At 41.4% G+C, this 20490-nt stretch overlaps 1 protein-coding gene across 5 annotated transcripts in view; it reads right to left on the bottom strand.

Moving 5' to 3' along the window:
* The window catches only part of Fndc3b (fibronectin type III domain containing 3B), a 284468-nt gene that overhangs the window by 118026 nt on the left and 145952 nt on the right, over positions 1 to 20490 (bottom strand). For all 5 annotated transcript variants that reach the window (XM_021226947.2, XM_005069755.4, XM_013113104.3 and 2 more), the window contains 2 exons: positions 16345 to 16421; positions 1850 to 2093 (listed from right to left, as the gene is read on the bottom strand). In XM_021226947.2, coding sequence (XP_021082606.1) covers positions 1850 to 2093; positions 16345 to 16421 — 321 coding nt within the window. The remainder of the gene's footprint in view (positions 1 to 1849; positions 2094 to 16344; positions 16422 to 20490) is intronic.

Here is a 20490-nt window from a genome sequence, read left to right as displayed (position 1 = left end):
TCCTCAAGTAGTCACCATGGAGGCCAATGTAAGAATGATTTAAGAAGTGGTGAGAATTTTCTAAACTTTCATGGTTCCAGGAGTTAATGATTAATTGCTTTTAGGTATATACATTGAGAAACCAGGAAGGGAAGCTCCACAGATGCTTCTGGAATATGGAAATTTTATTTTATTACCATCTTTAATTTGAAGCTAAAGGTGGCACTTTCATTATTTGCATGTTACTGTTCAGTGTTATTTTAATGAAATTAGATCAAAGTAGACTGTGAAATGAAGAACGGACAGTGCTAAGTTAATTCTAATGATGGTTTAAATCACAGTTTTACCTTGCCTAAGATTATAAAGCCATCATTTACACAAGAGTAACTACCAGGCACCCTAGAGTACCGCTGCTAAAATAAGGCAGGTTGGAGAGCATCACCAGACTGAATCAGGGGCCAAAACTCTGCAGGATGTCAGTGAAGTCACAGCCAACCAGACACTCTGGCCAATTCTCAAGTATTTAATATGAATTATGACAAAGCACCAAATACCTTTTCACAAATTAATTAACTGAGTGAGGAGTACATACCTACAATCTCAACACCTACCAGGAAGAGGCAAGAGGATTGCTATGAGTTTACGATGACTCTGGCTCCAGCATGAGACCATGTATAAAAAAAAGTTAGCAAAATTTTTTTCCAAATGTCTTCATGCCATGTTTTATTGGGGGGGGGGGGTTATGTCATTAAGAAAATGGAGATCAAATTAAAATTAGTAAATGATTGATACAGGTCGTGATATTTACCTCATGTTTGGCTATGACCTTCCTATACTCTTTTATAAAAGCACGTTAAATTTCTCCTGACTACCAAAACAAACAAAATAATCAAATCTTATTCCTAAGTTACAACAGGATATTTAATTAAAAAATTCATCTCAGATTTCTCTTTTGTTTATAATAAAAAGAAAGATAAATGACAACGTGAGATGATCAGAAAGGAGAAAATGGGGACAGAAGCTGTGCTGTAGTAAAAAGAACATGAGGGGAAACTTGAAGACTATGCTGTGTAAGAGGAATTCCTCTGAACCAAAACAATAAATGTTTAAAGCAGCAAAATGTTCCAACTCAAAGTGAAAGGAGCCTTCTGCAAAGTCCTAGAGCTGAAGTCTAATTTCCACCTCCCTTGGTTGTATAGCTTCTGAGCATCCATTCTGGTGGTCAGAGCTTCAGACTGAATCCACATCGGAACTTGAAAGGACACAGTGCTAAAAACTCGGACACTCGATTCATTTTGATGTAAGTATCTGCCTAACAGCCAGTGACAGCGTGGCTGAGGTAATGGCTAGTCTCAAGCTAAAAACAGCTGCAAGACGGCCACACCAACAGCAAGATGACTGTTGAGTTCTGCCAAGATATATCTTTCGGAAAACCCAAAGGATATTGAGACTTCATAATCTTCTAGCATTTGAAACAGGGCACGGATCGTTTCAATTTCCCTTCTCCTGGCAGACCATGATGATGCCAAAGAAATAATGGGGCCCAGCTCTGCCTGAGGCTACTATTACATAAACACATATCAACAGGCAGAGGACACAGGGCGGATGGCTGCCTACTTCCAAAATAAAGATGAGCTATCCTACTTCTTGCTCTTGGTGGGGTGGAAGCAAGAAAGATCTGTGATCAACCAAGTCAAAGGACTCGTTTGAGGCAGAATCCAAGGCAGGAAGCTTGGTATACAGCCCATGAGTTTTGTATCAGTCTCTTTCCACCCTGCTTATTCCACAGGAGACAAAGCGTGGAGGCCTCACCAGTTCTCGGAGTACAGTCAGTTTCAACAAAGCTTGATGCCAGCTGCAACCGACTCACCTTGCTCGCTATATATTGTGGGGGGGAGATGATGCTGAGGGAAAAACTGCGGTGGCATATCTCCAGGCACGGTGACAGGTGGGTAGTAAGCGGTGTGTGAGTTCTGAATGAAGTGTGGGTGGTGAGTCAGATAAGGGGGTAGGTGATGGGTTGGAGACATGGCTGAGGGATAGCTTGGTGGGTAGCACTCAGGAGACTGCGGCGTGACCACCACCCGGCGGACTCCAGTACTGTCTTCAATCACCTAAGAAGAAAACAAAAGGACTGGATGTAACATATGCTATTAACAAGCACGCCCATGGATGCGAAAAGTATTATTAACTTCCCTGTTAATTACACAAAGGAATTAGTAACTTCCCCATTAATTGAAGGATTCCAACTCCAGGAAACATTTTGGAAAGGCCATTATCTTGTTCGTAAATCTAGGACTTGTCATACAATTTTCATGATCAAAATAATTTTACTGGATAAGTAAATTGAATGCGTATTTAAGCTAATGATAGGAGTAAATATCTATATTTGTATCTATATCTATACCTATATCTATATCTATCCATATACTCAAAGGTTTTGCAGGAAGAGATTCCGTGGCTCATGTAAGAATGCTTCCAGACGGATCTGAGAACATCTCTATTTCTGCTTTAGTTCACACAAGTCCATGGATATTAGAAAACACAGGGACACCAATGATAAGAGCCATGGAAGTACATTAAAATACCATTCACCTGGACTAGGGGCGAGGGAAAAATGAAGGACTCTGACTAACGAACAAGACATCTCAAGTCAGGATGGTCAAATGTGTACACAGCTGCCCTGATTTCACCAAGAACTCTGGCAGATGACACCAGGCAGCCTCTCATCTCTAGGAAGGCAGCCAGGGAAGAACACTGTAATAGTTGGTGCCTACCTGACTGGTGCTGAGCTACTGCTTTACCCCCAGTCTTGACACAACACAAGCAGGGATGTACACAGTCCATACGACAGGCACCACAATGACAAAGCAAAGCAATGAGGTGCCACAGGGAGTGAAAGCATGAAATGATAGTCACAGAAGGCTCCAGGGGCTCCAGAGACCTGCAGGGCTGAAACAGCAGATGGAAGGAACTCTAGGTTGGGGTCTTTGAGGGAGAAGACAAGAAACTACAAGAGCTGAGGCTATAGCTCAGCTATAGAGAAAAGGGCCTGACTTTGGTCAAATTAAGAAAACAAAAGATACACATGCACACACTCTCACACACACTGGTAAACTGGGAATCTGGGACTAGACTCACCAACACTTGGTCAAATCAATTACTTAAGAAAATGAGACACACACTCAGACAGGCTTTATTTTGGGTTTCTTTTTCTTTTTAATGCTTGAAATTGAATCTGTATATTGAAATAGATTTTTGCATTGCATCTCAGGAGGTTGATAGCAAGACAAAATAATTTAATTGTGTCTAACAACAAAAACATACCTTATGCTTAGCTTTGTGAGAAACAAAACAATAACAACAACAAGTATTGCTAAAGCCAAACTGGCAAGTGTCTAAAGTGTTTAGTCTACATTTTAGTGTATGAAGTAATTCTGACTTGAATTAACAGCCACCAGCCCGTGTTTATGTTAACAAAACAGGAGGCTGGAGAGATGGCTGGGTGGTTAAGAGCACTTGCTGCTCTTCCAGAGATCCCAGGTTTATTTCCCAGCACTTCATGGCAGCTCACAGGAGTCCAGACCTGTAGGGATTAAATGCTGTCTTTGGACCCTGTGGGCACCTGCACACATATGGTGCACATAAACACACACAGACACACATAAATGGACATAAATAACATAACGATGTCTACTGTGCCAGTGTTCCAGTAAACTCAACATTCATTCACTGAAATTGAGGCTCTAAATAACTCTCTACTGAAACTCAGGGCAGCCTCTGCTGTCCTTACAGTTCTGAATAAAGCTAAGTACTTTCACAAGAGCTTGGCCAGCTACGCATACGAAGCTACTTCTGAGCATGCAGCTGGTATTTACAAGTCCATGTGCAGCAGTGTTTAAAGCAAGACCCTGGAAGGTGTAGACACAAATCAACACTATCTCATCCTCCATCTAAAACGCAGAGCACAAACACACTTGTTTAGAACTGCAATACCAATGTTGTGGGTGTTTCTTACCAGTGATACAAAAATGGCTATCTCTTGGGGTTCTCCATCCCTCTCTACCTTCCACTAGCTATTAGGAAAAAGGGAAGGCATATTCCAGGTGTTCCATATTCATAAGATACTCATTCAATCTCCAAAGTTCAAAGAAGCAAAGAACTTCCCAACAGCTCCCCATGTCCTCCAGGGCCAGTTACGTGGACTTCCCTGACGTAGTAAAGCATACAGAGGTCACTTTCCAGGGCAGTGATTGTAATGAAAATAATTTATTCTCAGCACTTTATAATTTTTGGCTTGCTATAAGCATATTTTTTCTAAAAACTACATGACATACAGAGCTGAAAAACTGTCTTCTCACTACTTTTATAAGAACATTTGTCCTTAAGAAATTGTTCCTAAAAATTTATAAAGTAAGAGTCTGGAGAGATGGCTCAGAGCTTAAGAGACCTGGCTGTTCTTCCAGAGGTTCCAAGTTCAATTCCCAGCAACCACATGGTGGCTCACAGCCATCTGTAATGGGATCTGGTGCCCTCTTCTGGCCTGCAGGCAGAATGCTGTATACATAATAAATAAAGAAATCTTTAAGAAATAATAATAATAAAATGAATTTACTCTGAAGAGTCAATTATCTTTATATACATACACAGGAGGTTCCTAGGCAGAAAATTAAGTAGCCTTATGAAGCTGCAAATTGATGTGCATATAAAAACTGCCTGAAGCCCTGTTCTAATTATCCTGAGTTATTCTGTGGTATTTGTGAAAGATATTTACATGTACATACATAATACGACACTTTCATAAACACGCTCTTATGCAAACCAGGCCTGTCTTTCATCCTCCCAAAAGGAAGCATTAATTCCAAACTAAGTATATAAAAACAAAAACAAAAACACATAATGAGAGTTTGCCTACTGCTGTTTTATAGCAAATTACACCACACTTTACTTATCAAATTCAATTATGAACTCTACCTAAGGAAATTATTCTCAGGTTTCCCAAAAGAATAACCAGGGCTGAAGCTTAGTTAGAATGCAACTTCAGAAATGGTGGTAATTACATCCTTTGATCCTTTGTTTAATAAAAGTAATTCTCATACATACACACACACACACACACACATACACACACACACACACTCAGGTAGAAGAAATCAAACATCTGAGAAGTTCAGTTCAAAATACCCAAGACAACAAAATATGCCTTCAATCTCCATAGATAACTACTGGAAAAACAAATTCATTTCCTCTTGGGGTGAATGACATTCTGGAAATGTCCGGAGGCAGACAAATCACATATTTAATTCAGCAGTGACTCCATGACACATACCACTGCTAACCACTGAATATTCAAAGGTGAGGGGAAAACAGGATGGGTTCTAGTCATTACAAAAGCCCAAATACAACGATTTCAGGAATCAGAACAAGTATGCTTCGTCCAAATTTATCCCTAACTCTGTGGCTCAACACAAGAGCCACTCACACACCCCCAGGGAAGCACAGACCTCTGGGAAGGTTGGGTGTGCTCAGATGGCACCCACTGTGAGCTGATTATACACTCTACCAAGACCCTGTCGTAACTCCCTATGCTGAAGTGTTCGTGTTCATGGCCTCAGAACTGTGTGTGCAGGTAGACTCTAATCCAAATTGAAATTAGGCTCCAGAGGTGAATCTTGTGAAGCCACCCAAGGAATGCATTCATTTATAGGGCAGAAACAGCGGCCTTGGAAGACATTCTGCCTTCTTAGACGTTTAGCCTCCAGAACTGTAGAAATGCATGTTATGTTACACAGGTCACACACCTAGGGTACTTTGAGGGGCAGCTTTCGGAAAAGTAACGGCACCTAAAGGAGTCTTAGGGCAGGGTGGCTGAATCCAAGTTTCCTTTGCCTTGAGTCTATAAACCTTCCCTGACATGAAAAACAAAGGGAAGTAAAACAAATAAGTGATCAATTTGGCCTTCATGCACACCAGCCCTCTTCCTCAGTCCACTAGAGAAGGCAACTTGATGCCCAACAGTGCCCAGATCTGACTGTCCTATCTCGTCTGAACTTATGCACCGCATGTTTCTCACCAAGTGGGCCTCGTCTCTCTGTGCTCATCCTCACCTTGCTGAACCCACCATCTGCCTCCAGAAGGAAGAGGTGAAGGACTAGAGAGCCAGATACGTGAGAGATGCTAGGTATTGTGCATGCCTGCTGTCCTGTGCCAAAGACGAAGTGGCTGACGTAAGTACACCACATTAACTGGGAGAACCTGTGTCCTAATTGCACAAGTGTTTGACTACATGACCAAAAGAACCACAAAAAACCAAAACACCAAACTAGTCCTGAGACAACAGCTAGGGGGAACTAGTGGAGGCGGTGGGGTGGGTGGGGTGGGGTTAAGAGAGAAATTCTCAGACCAATCCCAGCTGTCCCACGTAAGCTCCTCATCCACTGAGAATGAGACTTGAGCTTGCTGTGTTAGACAAGGGGAGACAGCACAGAGTGTGATTTAAATGTAGCTAGTGACATTGTCAAGCTGTGGTCATTATGGTGGTCAATGCATCACTTCATCATATGTAGAATTACACAGAAATATGATAAGGGGCACATGTATTCTTAAGAGATATAAAAGGCTTCAAAGACACAGCCAAATTTACTAAGTACCTGCAGTTGCTGTGTTTTAATGCCCTCAACCTGAAAAGAGTCAGGACACCTTTAGTTCCTGGAACAGGGCGTGACATACACCATTGTTAAAACCTTGTCACCATCACCATTACTCCTGTCCATCATCTCACAAATCCTGAGGCATAGAGCTATAACACAGAGCTATAGAAAGCAGGAGGTACTTAAGGGAAGTCAAAATAGCTCACCCAAACATAGAACTTTCAGGAATAAAAATCAGTCTTGATTCTAAGAGTTAGACTGGGTCTTGTAAGAAAAATGCAGAGTTTAAGTGTCTTTTCTCTTAAAAGAAAATGCCTAACTGGAATGCTCCCTGTGAATTTGAATACATGCCTTTGTTCTCAAAATGCTTTCTTTCTACCCCCACCAACCTGCAAAGGTACAAGAATAAAAAGAAGCTTGAAGAGCAGGAGGCAGAAAGCAAAACAAAAGCCTGCTTTCACGGTCAGGCAGGATCTAGGGAGTGAACACGGTACAAATATGGACAGAGCAGGGGTTGCTCCACTGCCAGACTGGGGGACAAAGGAACACTCTGAGCTGCTTAGACACAGCAGCCTGGAACAAAGTGGGAAAGGAAAGGAAATTAATTGACTATAACAATTAAAGGCAATGGCAACGACTTCTGCAATTTCTGTATCAATTTAGAATTCATAGAGTGCTTGGAACGGAACCTAACTCACAGTAATAAGATGATGATCATGGTCTTAAATTCTATATGAAAAATGTTCAAGTAAGATTAATTTAATATAAGACAAGTAGAGTAGTTTATAAAGTCCATAGCCAAGGCTCCAAGGCTAACTAGATACATCACTCTATTTCTAAAAAAAAAAAAAGAGATCAAATTCATTCCACAGGTGTGGCACACCAAAGCACTGGGTTCGTGCAAATAAAATGACATTTTAAATTTCCAGTCACTCCTCAAACAGCAATTCTTTTAGACTTAGTGCTTTAAGGAGCAAGGGTCCTATGGTTTAAGTGTTTCCGATACTAAAGTAACGCTCTCCAGCTACCCAGGCATGCTCATGTCCTCAGGACATCAGCAGGCTGTTCTGGAGGTACCAGTACACAGAACCAAGCCCTCTGCAGCCAATTCAATAGGCAAATAGCATCTTCCATCTTCACAAATGTGTCTCCCTCCTTCAAGTACTTACTCATGGCCATGCAGTCAGGGAGGAACACAGACTGAGGCTGTGATCTGACACAGATTACTCAACCCGCAGAGGTGAGCCAACGTCTGGAATACTCTGTCTCCTCCTGCACTATCCCACTAGGATTTAGGGACCAGGCATCCAGAAAATGGGGAAATAGAGCTGTTCTATTTCCACTGATTGCCAGAGCCAAGCTCCAAATGCACGCTCCACTATGACTTGCCAAGTACTGGATCCCAGTCCTTAAACAGGACCTCTCCCAAAGTGAACCCTGGCTTCACAAAGCACTCTGTTTCTTTCCTAGTTGCTCTTTTTTCTGTTTACAGCGTTGCTAGGGATCAAACCCCGGAGCTTGCTTATGCTAGACAGGCAGTCTACCACTGAGCTACAACTCCAGACCACTTTCCCCAACTTCTAAACTGTACATTTTTATATTCCTTGGTTATGAAAATACACACAACTTACGATGGTATTGGTGGCATTGTTACGTATCAAAACCTGTATGTTCCCATACCATAACAGCATTGTAGAGATGTTAACAATATTGATGCTTACCACAACTACAAAATGATTGTGATGAACAAAATCATGCCACACATTGTTATTTATTTGTTAGCACAGCAACAGAAACTAGTGTATTGCCTTTTAAAAACTATCTGGTCATTCTATTTTGGAACAGCTTGTCTTCATCTCTGTAAGTTTTATATTTCACATGTTAAAATGCTCTAGCACCTGCCAACAAGTTCCTTAGTGAACAGGTTGATTAAGAATCCATTTGGTCTGGAGAGATGGCTCAGAGGTTAAAAGCACTGGCTGCTCTTCCAGAGGTACTGAGTTCAATTCCCAGCAACCACATGATGGCTCAAAACCATCTATAATGAGACCTGGTGCCCTCTTCTGGCACGCAGGCAGAACACTGTATACATAATGAATGAACAAATAAATAAAAGAATCCATTAGAGGGCTGGGCAGAGCATTTGGGTGGCATAGGCGAGAAGACCTCTGTGAGTTTGAGGCCAGCTTGGTCTACTAAGCAAGTTCCAGGACAACTAGAATTATCTCCAAAAGGCAAAACCAAAAAAACCAAAGCAAACCAACAGAATCCATTTGTGGCCAGTAAAGCAAATAAAATGCTTGCCCCTAGCCTGTGGAGCTGAGTGTGAACCCTTAAGACCTGCTCGGCAGAATGCAAGAATGGACTCCCACAGGCTGTCCTCTGGTCTCCACACACATGCTACACATGTGCAGGTACACACAAGTGATAAGCACGTGTAAAACATTTTTAAAGAAATCTACTCTGATGATACCCAGACAATATCTATCTTGCAGTAAAGTAACTACAGATCATGGGAGTCGCCTGAGAAATACAGCTTCAAAGAGTTACCTAACCTCAGCTAATTTTTCTCATTCAAAAGGCTGAAAAAGTACATTTTTCTTTTAAAAAAATTATCAGATGTGCTGGAGGATGGCTCAGTAGTTAAGGGCATTAGCTGCTCTTCCAGAGGACCAGGGTTTAATCCCCAGCATTGACATGGTATCTCACAATCCTCTGTAACTGTAGTTTCAGGAGACCTGGTAACCTTTTACAGCCTCTGTGGGTACTTTATACTCATGGCGCACACACAGACAAGCAGGGACACACTGGTACACATAACTAAAATAAGTTAAAAAGTCAGACATAGCACAGTTATTTGAAAAGAAATACTGTAGCAATTGTGTGATAAAATCAAATGAAGCATGTATAACATAACAATTAATTCAGAAACAGTTTCTGAGTGTGATGCTGTTTCAATGTCAATACTAGTAACTGCCAAACAGCTGTGCCCTGTTGAGGGTGGCTTTGGAGACTTAATTAGGCTCTCAGGTAATCATCATTGTAAAGTACAAAATAAACAGAAGAATCACCTTATTTCAGATTAGAAGGGACTCAAGACGCCCTCAAATTCTTTCCTAACTTGTAAGGTACAGATGACCCCACCACCCAGCAAGTTTTGACAATGTCTGTGACAAGCCAGGCACCTTTCAGAGAACTGGGTATCAATCCACTGGAGAACAGTAATGACAACGTGCCACCTCTATGGAGCTTTCGTGTTAAATACAGCAATGACAAATAAGCAAGGAAGAGATGCAAACAAATAAATAACTGCTGGCACAGTTTTTCTCTGTGTTCTCCTGCTGACCTTGTATTCTACAATCCCATGATTCCAGGATCACAGAAACAAAAGATGGAAATATGAGGGAAATGCTGGGCAGGGGGATGGAGAGAAGGTGCTGCACAGAGAAGAAATTACACCCCACTTTGGCAAGGGACCTTTGGGGGCACACACCTTTAGCTCTGCAATTGTTCCTCATACAAAATCGAGCATAAATGAAGGCTGAAATAGCCACAGAGCACTAAGAATGGAAAGGGAATGCCCAGGCGCCCCTCTCTTTTCCAGGCACACTCACTTCTGTGGAACAGTCCTATCACTTCTGACAGAACAGTGTCTTCAGCAGACCCAAGGCTTAAAAGAGCCCAGTTCCTCATGATGGCAGCCAACAGGGTCAGGGCAGAGGGCGACCTCTACACTTTCTTCTGTTCATGGCTTTCACAATGCTAATGGTAGAACCAAGTAGTGGTTTCCCCAATGGGCTATGGTTATAAAAAAGGGGGCAGCCTGGGCTAATGCTAATTACTGTGACTTTACCTAATCAGTCTGCGGTTTCTCTACAGAGGCTCCGATTGCTGACCAATGTGGAGAGCAACCAAATAAAAATGTTATTACATTTACTTATTTGTGTGTGTGTGTGTGAGTGATGCACACACACACATACATACATGTGAACCCATGTGCCACAATGTATATGTGGACACTGGAGGGCAGCTTGCAGAAGCTGACTGTCTCCTTCTCTCATGAGGCTTCCAGGAATCTAACTGGCTGTCAGGATTGGTGGCGAGCACATTACCCACTGAACCATCTTTGTTGGCATGCAAATCAAATTTAAATGCATTTTCAATCTATTTCTTTTCTCTGCCCAGCCTAAGGGATATCTAGTGCATTGAGTACTGACCCATTAGCTACCTCCCCCAAAGGGTGGCTAGCAGAGTATACCTCTGCTGTCAAAACAAAAAGGCACTTTCTTGATTACGTCAGTCATCTTGGAAAAAGAAGAGTGGCTTCCAAAGGACAGAACAGCCACTTGGATGGTCAACTCTTTCCATAAGCTTTTCAGATCCTTGTGTCAGCATGAAGCTTCCCTACGACACTTGAACAGGCCGCCATAAATTATTAGTTGAAAAGGTGGAAAATAAGGCTCAGGGCATACTCTTAAGACATTTGTACACATAAGCTGTCCAGAAAGCTAATGATGGAGGGGAAGGAGCCACAGAGCCACAGCCCATGTCTGACAGAAGGAAACGGTGCCGAGTGACTTAGTTATGTCTATGATTTTTACCATTTGAATATACATGAGGAGCTCAAGGGCCAGATTGCATCCTGGGCATTTCTGAATGTACTATCCTTTTCCTTTGCCTGCCATCCTCAAGTCAGTGTACAGTCTGCCTTGATGTGTGAGTGTCACTGGGCAGCGTACCCGCCTCTGCGTCTCCGATACCAAGGACCTGCTACTTGTGTGTGGATGGTCTACCGGTGTAAGAAAACTGAGCTCAGAGGCAAAGCAGGTAAAGAAGTGTTAGACACGAACACCTCAGGGTGGACAGAAGACATCTTGAGTGTAGTAGTGAATGGTAGTCTTGTTGAGGAGTTGAAAGTCTTTAAAAGGCAAACTGATATACGGTAAGTAAATACACGCAGGAGATGCTGGTGTCAGTCATGCGAAGATAATCTTAGAAAGACAGACTGACAGGCTCAGTGACAGGCGGCTGTAAAAGGTGAGGAAGACTGCCCCAGGGACCCACGAGTCACTGTGGCCTGAGCACCGGGGATCTCATCATTTGACTTGGTGGCCTCTGATAAAGCAGGACTTCGCACAGTTGATTGGATTATGGGGTTGAAGAAGATTTGAGAAAAACTCCAGCTACAGTTATTATTTGCCTTTTCATAGCACAGTAAGTTTATCACTGCCTCCGCTCTCTTGTGTAACAGCTTTGTTAAATATGATTCACATAACAGAAAGTCCATCGTTTAAAAGCGTCTGATTTAGTAAATTTTCCCATAGTTACCATCTTGAATGTCATCACTACTACATACTTTGTGAATGGTTTCATTACCCAAACACATACTACCCTTACCCGCTGGCAGTCACTCCCCATTTCTCCCTCCCCAGGTCCTGGCAATCACCAGGCCTCTGGATTTGCTAACTGTGCATATCTCCCACAACAATGATGGTGCAGTGTGCAGCTTGTGCCTAGTTTCTTTTTAATTACCTATCACGTTATAGTCATTATCCATTCATTAGCTGATAGACATGTGGGTTGCTCCCACTTTGAGGTCACTGTCATCAGCTGTTAAGAACTTTTGTGAACATGTGTTTGAACAGTCATGTTTTTCCAGTCTCTTTGCCACTTGAGGACGCTGCTGTTGGGTCCTATGGTATCCCTACTTCACCAGTTGAGACTGTTATCCAGAGTGGGTCATCTATCTGACACTACCATATACAGCAATGAGTGTTCCCTGTTTCCTTGGGGTCAGTAATTCTTGATACTATCTCTCTTTTTTACTATAGCCACCTCAGAGTATGCAAAGCATGCTGAACACCTTTTCAAATCCTAGCTGGTCTTGTATGTCACCACAACAGAGACTGTCTAAGCCCTGAGCCTTTTTATTTTGTTTGACTGACTGGTGAGTTGATGTTTGTGCAGGAGGTGAGATGAAGGTTCAATGCCATTCATTTTATAAGTCTGAGTATCTAGTCATCCCAGCACCAATGGTAGAAATGATTCCTTTGTTTCGTTTTTTTTCTCCACCCGATTATCTTGGTATTCCCTTCCTTCTTACACATTTAGAATGTTTCACTACTTGTAAACATAGACCACTCTGATACTGCTATTTTTCAGTTATTAGGTGCTCTATTACTCTTCTTGCACCTCTCATATAATTATTCCTCACTTAACAAATGGATGTGTTCTGAGAAATGTAGCAAGCACTAGGCAGTGCTACTATATGAATACCACAGAGGGTATGTATAAAAACTAAGTCAGCTACAAGATCACTAGGGGACACTCTCTTCCAGAATCATCATTAGATGTGAAGTCTGTCATTGACCCAAACAATATGTGGCATGCATCTTGCCTACTGAGCTACCTCTGCAGGCCCTATTTCATTCATATTAATTAAGAGCCTGAATCCACATGAAGCAATGATAGTTCTTGGGGATATATATATAAAATGTATTACATCCTGTGACATAGACAGGACAAGCATTTGGAGACCAGAATGGCTACTTCTTAAAGGATTACTTTACCAGGAAGGCCACTGGGTAAGAAAGGATGGCCGAAGTGCTACACAAACAAGAGCTCAGAGTATTTCAAATGGCAAAAAAATGAGCACAAATACACACAATTATGAAACGAAAAGAAATTGTCTGGGGACAGATGTTTACCATGCGGAGATGTGGTTCACAGACACCATTAATGTGAGCAAGGCTGAGTGACAACGGTCTCATCCACCAACCTACATAACTCTAGTTCTAAGTAGGCTCTAGACCTGAGTAAGACACCTACGTGTGCTTTGGAATTAGACACTTCAGAGAAAACAGAACTGACCAGTTCTAAGTAGCCCTGACAAACATCTAGCTGAAGTCGGACTTCTCTTTTTTTATTATGTCAACAAGACACACAAACTAGAGTTACCTCAAAGAAGGGAACCTTAATTGAGAAAATGCCTCCATAAGAGCAGGCTGTAAATCATTTTATTAATTAGTGATCATGGAGGAGGGCCCAGCCCATTGTGGGTAGAGCCATCACTGGGCTGGTGGTCCTGGGTCTTCAAGACAGCAGTCTGAGCAAGTCATGGAGAGCAAGCCAGCAAGCAGCATCCCTCCATGGCCTCCACTTCAGCTCCTGCCTCCAGGATCCTGCCCTGACTTCTCTTTGATGATGCAAAGTAATATGGAAGTGTAACCAAATAAGCCCATTTACTCCCAACTTAGTTTTGGTCACAGTGTTTCATTACAGCAACAAAAACCCTAACTAAGACACTCTCTTCCCACAACTTCATGACAAGTATGTTTCTTGTTCCTTAGATCTCTTGCTGATGACAAGTTTGTCCAGACATTTTTTTCACTGGGTTCCACCCTCCTTGTTCCTTTGAAGTATGGAATTTGTCCAGCCCTGGAAGATGAACATACACTCTACTGCCTTTTAAATTCAAAATTTTCATACTAACAACAACCTGTTTTTTCTCAGACACTTCACCACGGCATTCTGCTAAAGATATAATCTACTGCTGAAGGTTCATAAACTCTGGGCACACCCTGTGCTCCGAAGCCCAACTAAAATAGCTCCAGCTAAAGGACAGCTCGCTGATAGAGATCTTCCTTGCTGATTCAACTCTGGGCCCTGAAAAAAGTCTACACAGGTGGTCACAAGTCTCACAACTGTGTCCTACACTTCCTTTCCAATCCTAAATCACAGTTAATCCATTTGTACTATATACTTCCAGAATCTTCTAGCATTCTCTGACAGAACTGTCTGTCAGCTGGGTGTCAAGTGCTTCAATAACAAGTTTGCAGCCATGCTTTTACCTTTCTACTTTAATTTTAAGAGAAGGTTTTAGAATCGGGAATATTATAAGGTAGAAATTTTCTACTTTTTTTTCTCTCCTAGGATTCTCCACAAATACTCTGCATTTAACATAACAACAGCAACACCAACAGCAAGAAAAGGCAGGCTTTTATGCACAGCTTCTCCCCCATTCCAGGGTCCAATCTTAACTAGAGTTCCCTAATAGCCTTTAGCATAAAGGGAGGTGTTATTTTTGCTGTCATAATGGTGAGAACCACACTGTGCTCAATGGAGTGAAACACTTTCTCAAAATAAATGGGCAGGGGAGAGAGCAGAACTCTGACTTTTTTTGTTCCTCATGTCTGGTGACATGACTGTCCTCCATCACCCCACCCCATCAAGAGGCTGGTCAGCACCCTTTCTTTGTCTACTGATTCTTAAAGACAGAGCTTGCATAAAACAAGTCATTTATTTACAGCAGCTGGAAAACTGGCCAACAAACTGGCAACTCAAAAAATGTCAAATTGGCTCTCATGAAAGTAAGGGTGGAAAAAGATGAAATTATAGTGTTGGTAGCAAGCCTTGCATGGTGAAGAAATCAAAGGGTGATGTGAAAAATCTTCACTGATTCTTGCCTGAGCTTCAACAATTTTCCTAAGTGCCATTTTTCTTTCTTTCCTCAAAAGAAAAAACCAACCCCACCAATATTAATAATGGAAAATTGCTGATTTTTAAGTATTTTTAAGGTATAGGTACCAAGGAAATTTTTTTAAAAGAGGAGGGTATGTGATTATCATCTCTTATGGGGAAACTTGTATTTCCTTTTCCTATTCTTCTGAAGTTTTCTCCTGATTTTTCAACATATGTATGATGTTCTTATAGTTATGAACAGCCAACAAAAGAGCAAAATGAGAAAAAATATTTAATAGTGAGAAATGATGTGGTATAAGGATTGACTGAGCCTTGGACAAAACTCAAAATATACAGACACCCACTGGATCTCATGTACCCCAAACTTCCCAGGCACCCTAAACCTCTACTTCTTATCCAGGCAGTAAAATTCCATCCTTTAAAACTTTTGTCTTGAGCTGGATATGATAATGTATGTCTGTAACCTGGCACTCAAGAGATGTAGGCAAAAGGATCAGGAGGGGAAGACCAGAAGTTCAAGGCTATCCTGGGCTACACAGTGTGTTAAACCTCAGCTATCTGAGTTATAGGACAGATGGGAGGAAAATTCTACAACAGAAGGTTCCACAGAGGAGTTTCATACAGACATTAGGCATGTAACTGAGCTTATAGGTAGGCAGCCTCCTGGCCCTTCTGTTTCCCTCTCTCTGACTCGGGTACTTCAGGTTGCAAAACCTGGGAAGAGTCAAGCAGTGCCATAAAAATCACAGCACTCTCTCCTGGTCACATTTGCTACCAACTTGACACAGAAGAGGAGGGACTCTCAGAAGAACAGACTCCAGCTGGTAGGTGGCCTATGGCATATCTGTGGAACAGTTCTGATTACTGACTGATGCAGAAGGGCCCAGCCCACTGTGGGAGGTTCCATCCCCCAAGCAGGCAGGCCTGGGATGTATAGGAAAGATAGCTAGTTGTGAGCCAGCCTGGGAGCAAGCCAGTTGTTAGCCGCTTCCTTGAATTCCTGCCTGGTTGCCCTCCATGACCCACTGTAACTTGTAAGCTAAAATAACCCTTTTTCTTCCCCAAGTTGGTTTGGTAGGTGTTTTTATCATAGCAACAGAAAGCAAACAAGGACATAATCCTGGTGTTAGTAGTGTAACTAAATTAACTCATGAAAGATGTTAAGTCTTGACATGCATTTTGCTGGAAAAGTAATGGTGTACTAGTGAGTGGAGATGCCAGTCAAATGTCATACCTGTGAGATATAACCTGGAGGCACATGGATTGGAGGAATGGACCCATTGGGTGACATCATGGGAACCTCAGCAGGTCCTGAAAGATATAAGAGCGAAATATTAATAGATGAAGAGACACATAATTCAATGTAATCACTGAGATTTTTAACATGCCATAATTACTTGAAACCATGGGTGAAGTAATTTCCTGGCTATACAAGTCAAGGAAACAAACAAAACATACACAAAAGCAGCAATAACAAGAAGGCTATAACAATCTCTATTAATATTTAACAGTTCCCCATAAAGGCCACAAATTCCATAAACCAAAACTATTCTGTTAAATCCAGCCTAACTGAATGGAACAAAAGCCTTTCCTCCTGATGGTTAAATAATGTATTATAATAGTTCAAATCTCCTCCTAACAAACTTCAGCTTTACTTTAAAAATGTGCTGTAATTAATATACATAAACACATTTTTGAAGTGAATATTTTAGGTTCAAAAGCTCCTATAGGCTTTGGATTTAAGATTTTGTATGATTCTTATTTTCAATAATTTGTTATAACCTACCATTAATGTGAAAGGTATAAAATATTTAAAATATTCCAAACGTGCTGGACCTGGAAGTACAGTCCTATAATCCCAGCTGGTTGAGCAGCTAAAGCAAGAAAAAATATTGTAAGTTCAAGGCCTGCCTAGGCAACTTTGTAACATCCTACTTTAAAATAAAAAGGTTTTTGTTTTGTTTTGTTTTTTTAAGGGCTTGGGGTATGGCTCAGTAGTAGAACATTTGTTTAATATGTGTAAGATCCTAGGTTTAATCCCCAATATCATAAATAATCAACAAAATCAACCAACTGTTTGTTCTGTTTCTTATTAAGTAGGGCTGGTATATCCCTACTTAATAAGTAGGGATCCCAAGTTTTATGCAATACTGGGGGTCCCACCAGGGCTATGTGCATGCTATGCAAGCACTCTACCAAGGAATGCTAATCACATGACCAAGGCAATCTAAAGAATGGCAAGATTAACAGTTACCTAAAATGTAGTTTAGATTAATGTTTCATCACAAACTAACTGCCATATACCAAAAACAACTTGACACCCTTCCAAGGAGCCTACCATTCAACAATTTCCCTACAAGTGAAGGAACCTTGGAACTTACTTTCCATAGTTAGTGCTCTCATATGCTGTTAGCAACTCACCCCAAAATGTTACCCAATGCTATGAGTTTCACTATGAAGTGCGACTTCCTGGCTCCAAGCACTGTATTGTTTATTTGCTTTCTCCTGGTGGGTACTGTACTGCTGGCAGTAAAAACTGCCCAGTTGGAACAAACTCAGGAGAAATCTGCCACTTTACTTAGCAAAAGGAGGCAATCCTGTCACCCAATCACTTCATTTACAAGTCAACAGAGCGCACCTTTCATATCACAGTGTGGCAACCATGATAGGAGAGGACATGGGAGGGTGAGGAGGATTGGCATGAGCATGAGTGGCTCTCCAAGTTCAGGGGGAAATAGCGGAAGGGCAGAAAGAGTTAAGGACATCACAGGAATCTCCAAACGAGAGATCACTGCAGGTTCATGGATAACACATCAAACGAGAGATCACTGCATTCATGGATAACACATCAAGTGAGATATCACTGCACATTCATGGATAACACATCAAATGAGAGATCACTGCAGGTTCATGGATAACACATCAAGTCAGAGATCACTGCACATTCATGGATAACACATCAAGTGAGAGTTCACTGCATTCATGGATAACACATCAAGTGAGAGTTCAATGCAGGTTCATGGATAACACATCAAATGAGAGATCACTGCATTCATGGATAACACATCAAGTGAGGGTTCACTGCACATTCATGGATAACACATCAAATGAGAGATCACTGCACATTCATGGATAATACATCGAATGAGAGATCACTGCATTCATGGATAACACATCAAGTGAGGGTTCACTGCACATTCATGGATAACACATCAAGCCCCTGAACTCTGACAATCCCTACACTCACAAACCCAGTGGTCTCATGTGTGTCCTTAACCATAATAAAAAAGAGGGTGACATGCATCACAGCTCAGTGGTAGCATACAGGCTTAGCATTTTCAAAACCCTGAGTTTCATTTCTACCATGTCCCCCTTAGCAAAACAATTGTATGACACCATTTTATTTCTCAGTTAGAATTAAACTTGCATGGCAACTGTTAAAGGTGTTGGTTTCCAAGTCTATCTTCTTCATTGGCTTCAGCATCTTCAACTCTACCATCAAGACATTTCCTTTGTATCCTTATTGAACTGATTTATTTAAAAGAACCATACTATCTTTGACATCCAAGGTCAATGCACTTGGCTCCAAATAACAGGTTCTAGGAGTGTGCTCTCCCCCTGGTTTTATACCTCTGTGTGCCCCTGAACAATGAACTCATTTAGCCTCTTGGAGTCTCACTTCTTAAGAGTTATAGGTGAAAATAAAAATGGCTACTTCATAAGGTCAGGCTTAAAGATGAAAATCATTAATACCTGTAAAAGTAGCATGAATATAATAAGCACATATCACCATTCTACAAGGCTTTTGATAACATTCTAAAAACCTTTGTTTTTATTTTACATGTATGTTTTACCTACATATATGGCTGTGTATTATATGTGTGTAGTATCCAAGGATCTCTTAACACTCGAGTTACAGATGGCTGTGAGCCACCCTGTAGATGCTGAGACTTGAACCCAGGTCCTCTGGAAGAGCAGCTAGAAGGTCTTAACCTAAGAGACACGGGCTTCCTTTCTCATCTAAGGGTCAGGTTCTCCTACTGCTTTATCTACATCCTCAGCACAAACAATACCTAAAGGGTAATCGAGGGAAGGAGTTGTTCAAGCCACCAACATTGGCTAAATTTATAGGAGGAAAATGTCTCTCAAACAAATAGATGTGTTCCTTGCCTATACTAGGAAATTAATAAACTATGAGAATTTTCGATTATTTTAAAACAATTGTGTAATGTTTCTGGTCTTACTCAATACACTAGTTATACACAGACCTGTCTATGTGGACATACAGAGATATGCACACATAAATTAAGACAGGTGCCTACAGGATGCAGCGAGGCTATGGCTTGTAAGAACTAAGAAGTTTGGCTAGAGAGACAGAAATTATTCTGCAGACACATGAAAGCTGTTGCACGTACAGCTAGAACTGGAACCAGAATGTTTATCGAGCCTAGTAGCTACATAAAACAAAACAAGAAAGAAAACTTTGGGAAATCTGATAGATTTCAGGCTTAGGCTGTGACTTCAATATCAAGAATTCCTTATTCTCACTTAATACCATTTGAACCATGACTCTTGAATTGGTTTATATCATTTTATCATCTAATTTCAACAAAGAACTACACAATCTGAGAGCTTCAAAGTCAGCTACCATGTTAGTGCATTTTCACTTACTTATAGCAAACCTGGATCCAGAAAAGTTAGAGGAAAGCTTAACTGTCCAAACGTATCACAGAGACTAAAGAAAGACTCCAGCCCCACTATTCCTTAATAGCCACACAATCATGGCTCATCTCCAAGGCTGAAGGCTAGTCTCTAACAGGGCCCCCGACCTTAACACAACTGACTCCATGATGAAAATACCATCCAGGACACAAAACTCAGCAGGTAGACAGTACCACCTGCCAAAATGAAAACCAATATCTAATCTTTCAAAATCCAAAGTTCTGGGAAAGTCTCTAAATGAATTAACCATGTTTTTTGGCTTCTGGAACTCTGCTTCTGGCTAACTGTTCTTGTTAACTGAAGTGTGTCAACCCAGGACATGATGTTTGTGCTTAAAAGCTCTCCCTGAGAAAGATTCGATTACCCAGTATTGTCACCCATCAGCTAATAAAGACTTTCTGATGACTTCAATAAAATCTTCTCTGGTGATTAGCCCACAACCCAGTCTGCCTTAACCTCTGCTTCTGTCTTGTGACGAGGAATCTCAAAAACTCAGAAGCCTAGACCGTGCTTGCTTGGCCCTGTCTTCAGAGGCCTCATCTCATATGGAAGCAAACATAGCTATAATGACTAGAGAGGGCATATCCTAGTGACATTGAGGAATCCCTAAGAGGTAGAAACTGACAGTTTAGGACAAGTCACCATAAAATCAGTCCCA

The sequence above is a fragment of the Mesocricetus auratus genome, unplaced genomic scaffold (assembly GCF_017639785.1).
Source record: "Mesocricetus auratus isolate SY011 unplaced genomic scaffold, BCM_Maur_2.0 Super-Scaffold_100011, whole genome shotgun sequence".
Taxonomy (NCBI): domain Eukaryota; kingdom Metazoa; phylum Chordata; class Mammalia; order Rodentia; family Cricetidae; genus Mesocricetus; species Mesocricetus auratus.
The sequence above is the reverse complement of the archived record's forward strand: the minus strand, read 5'-3'. Positions and strand labels throughout refer to the sequence as shown.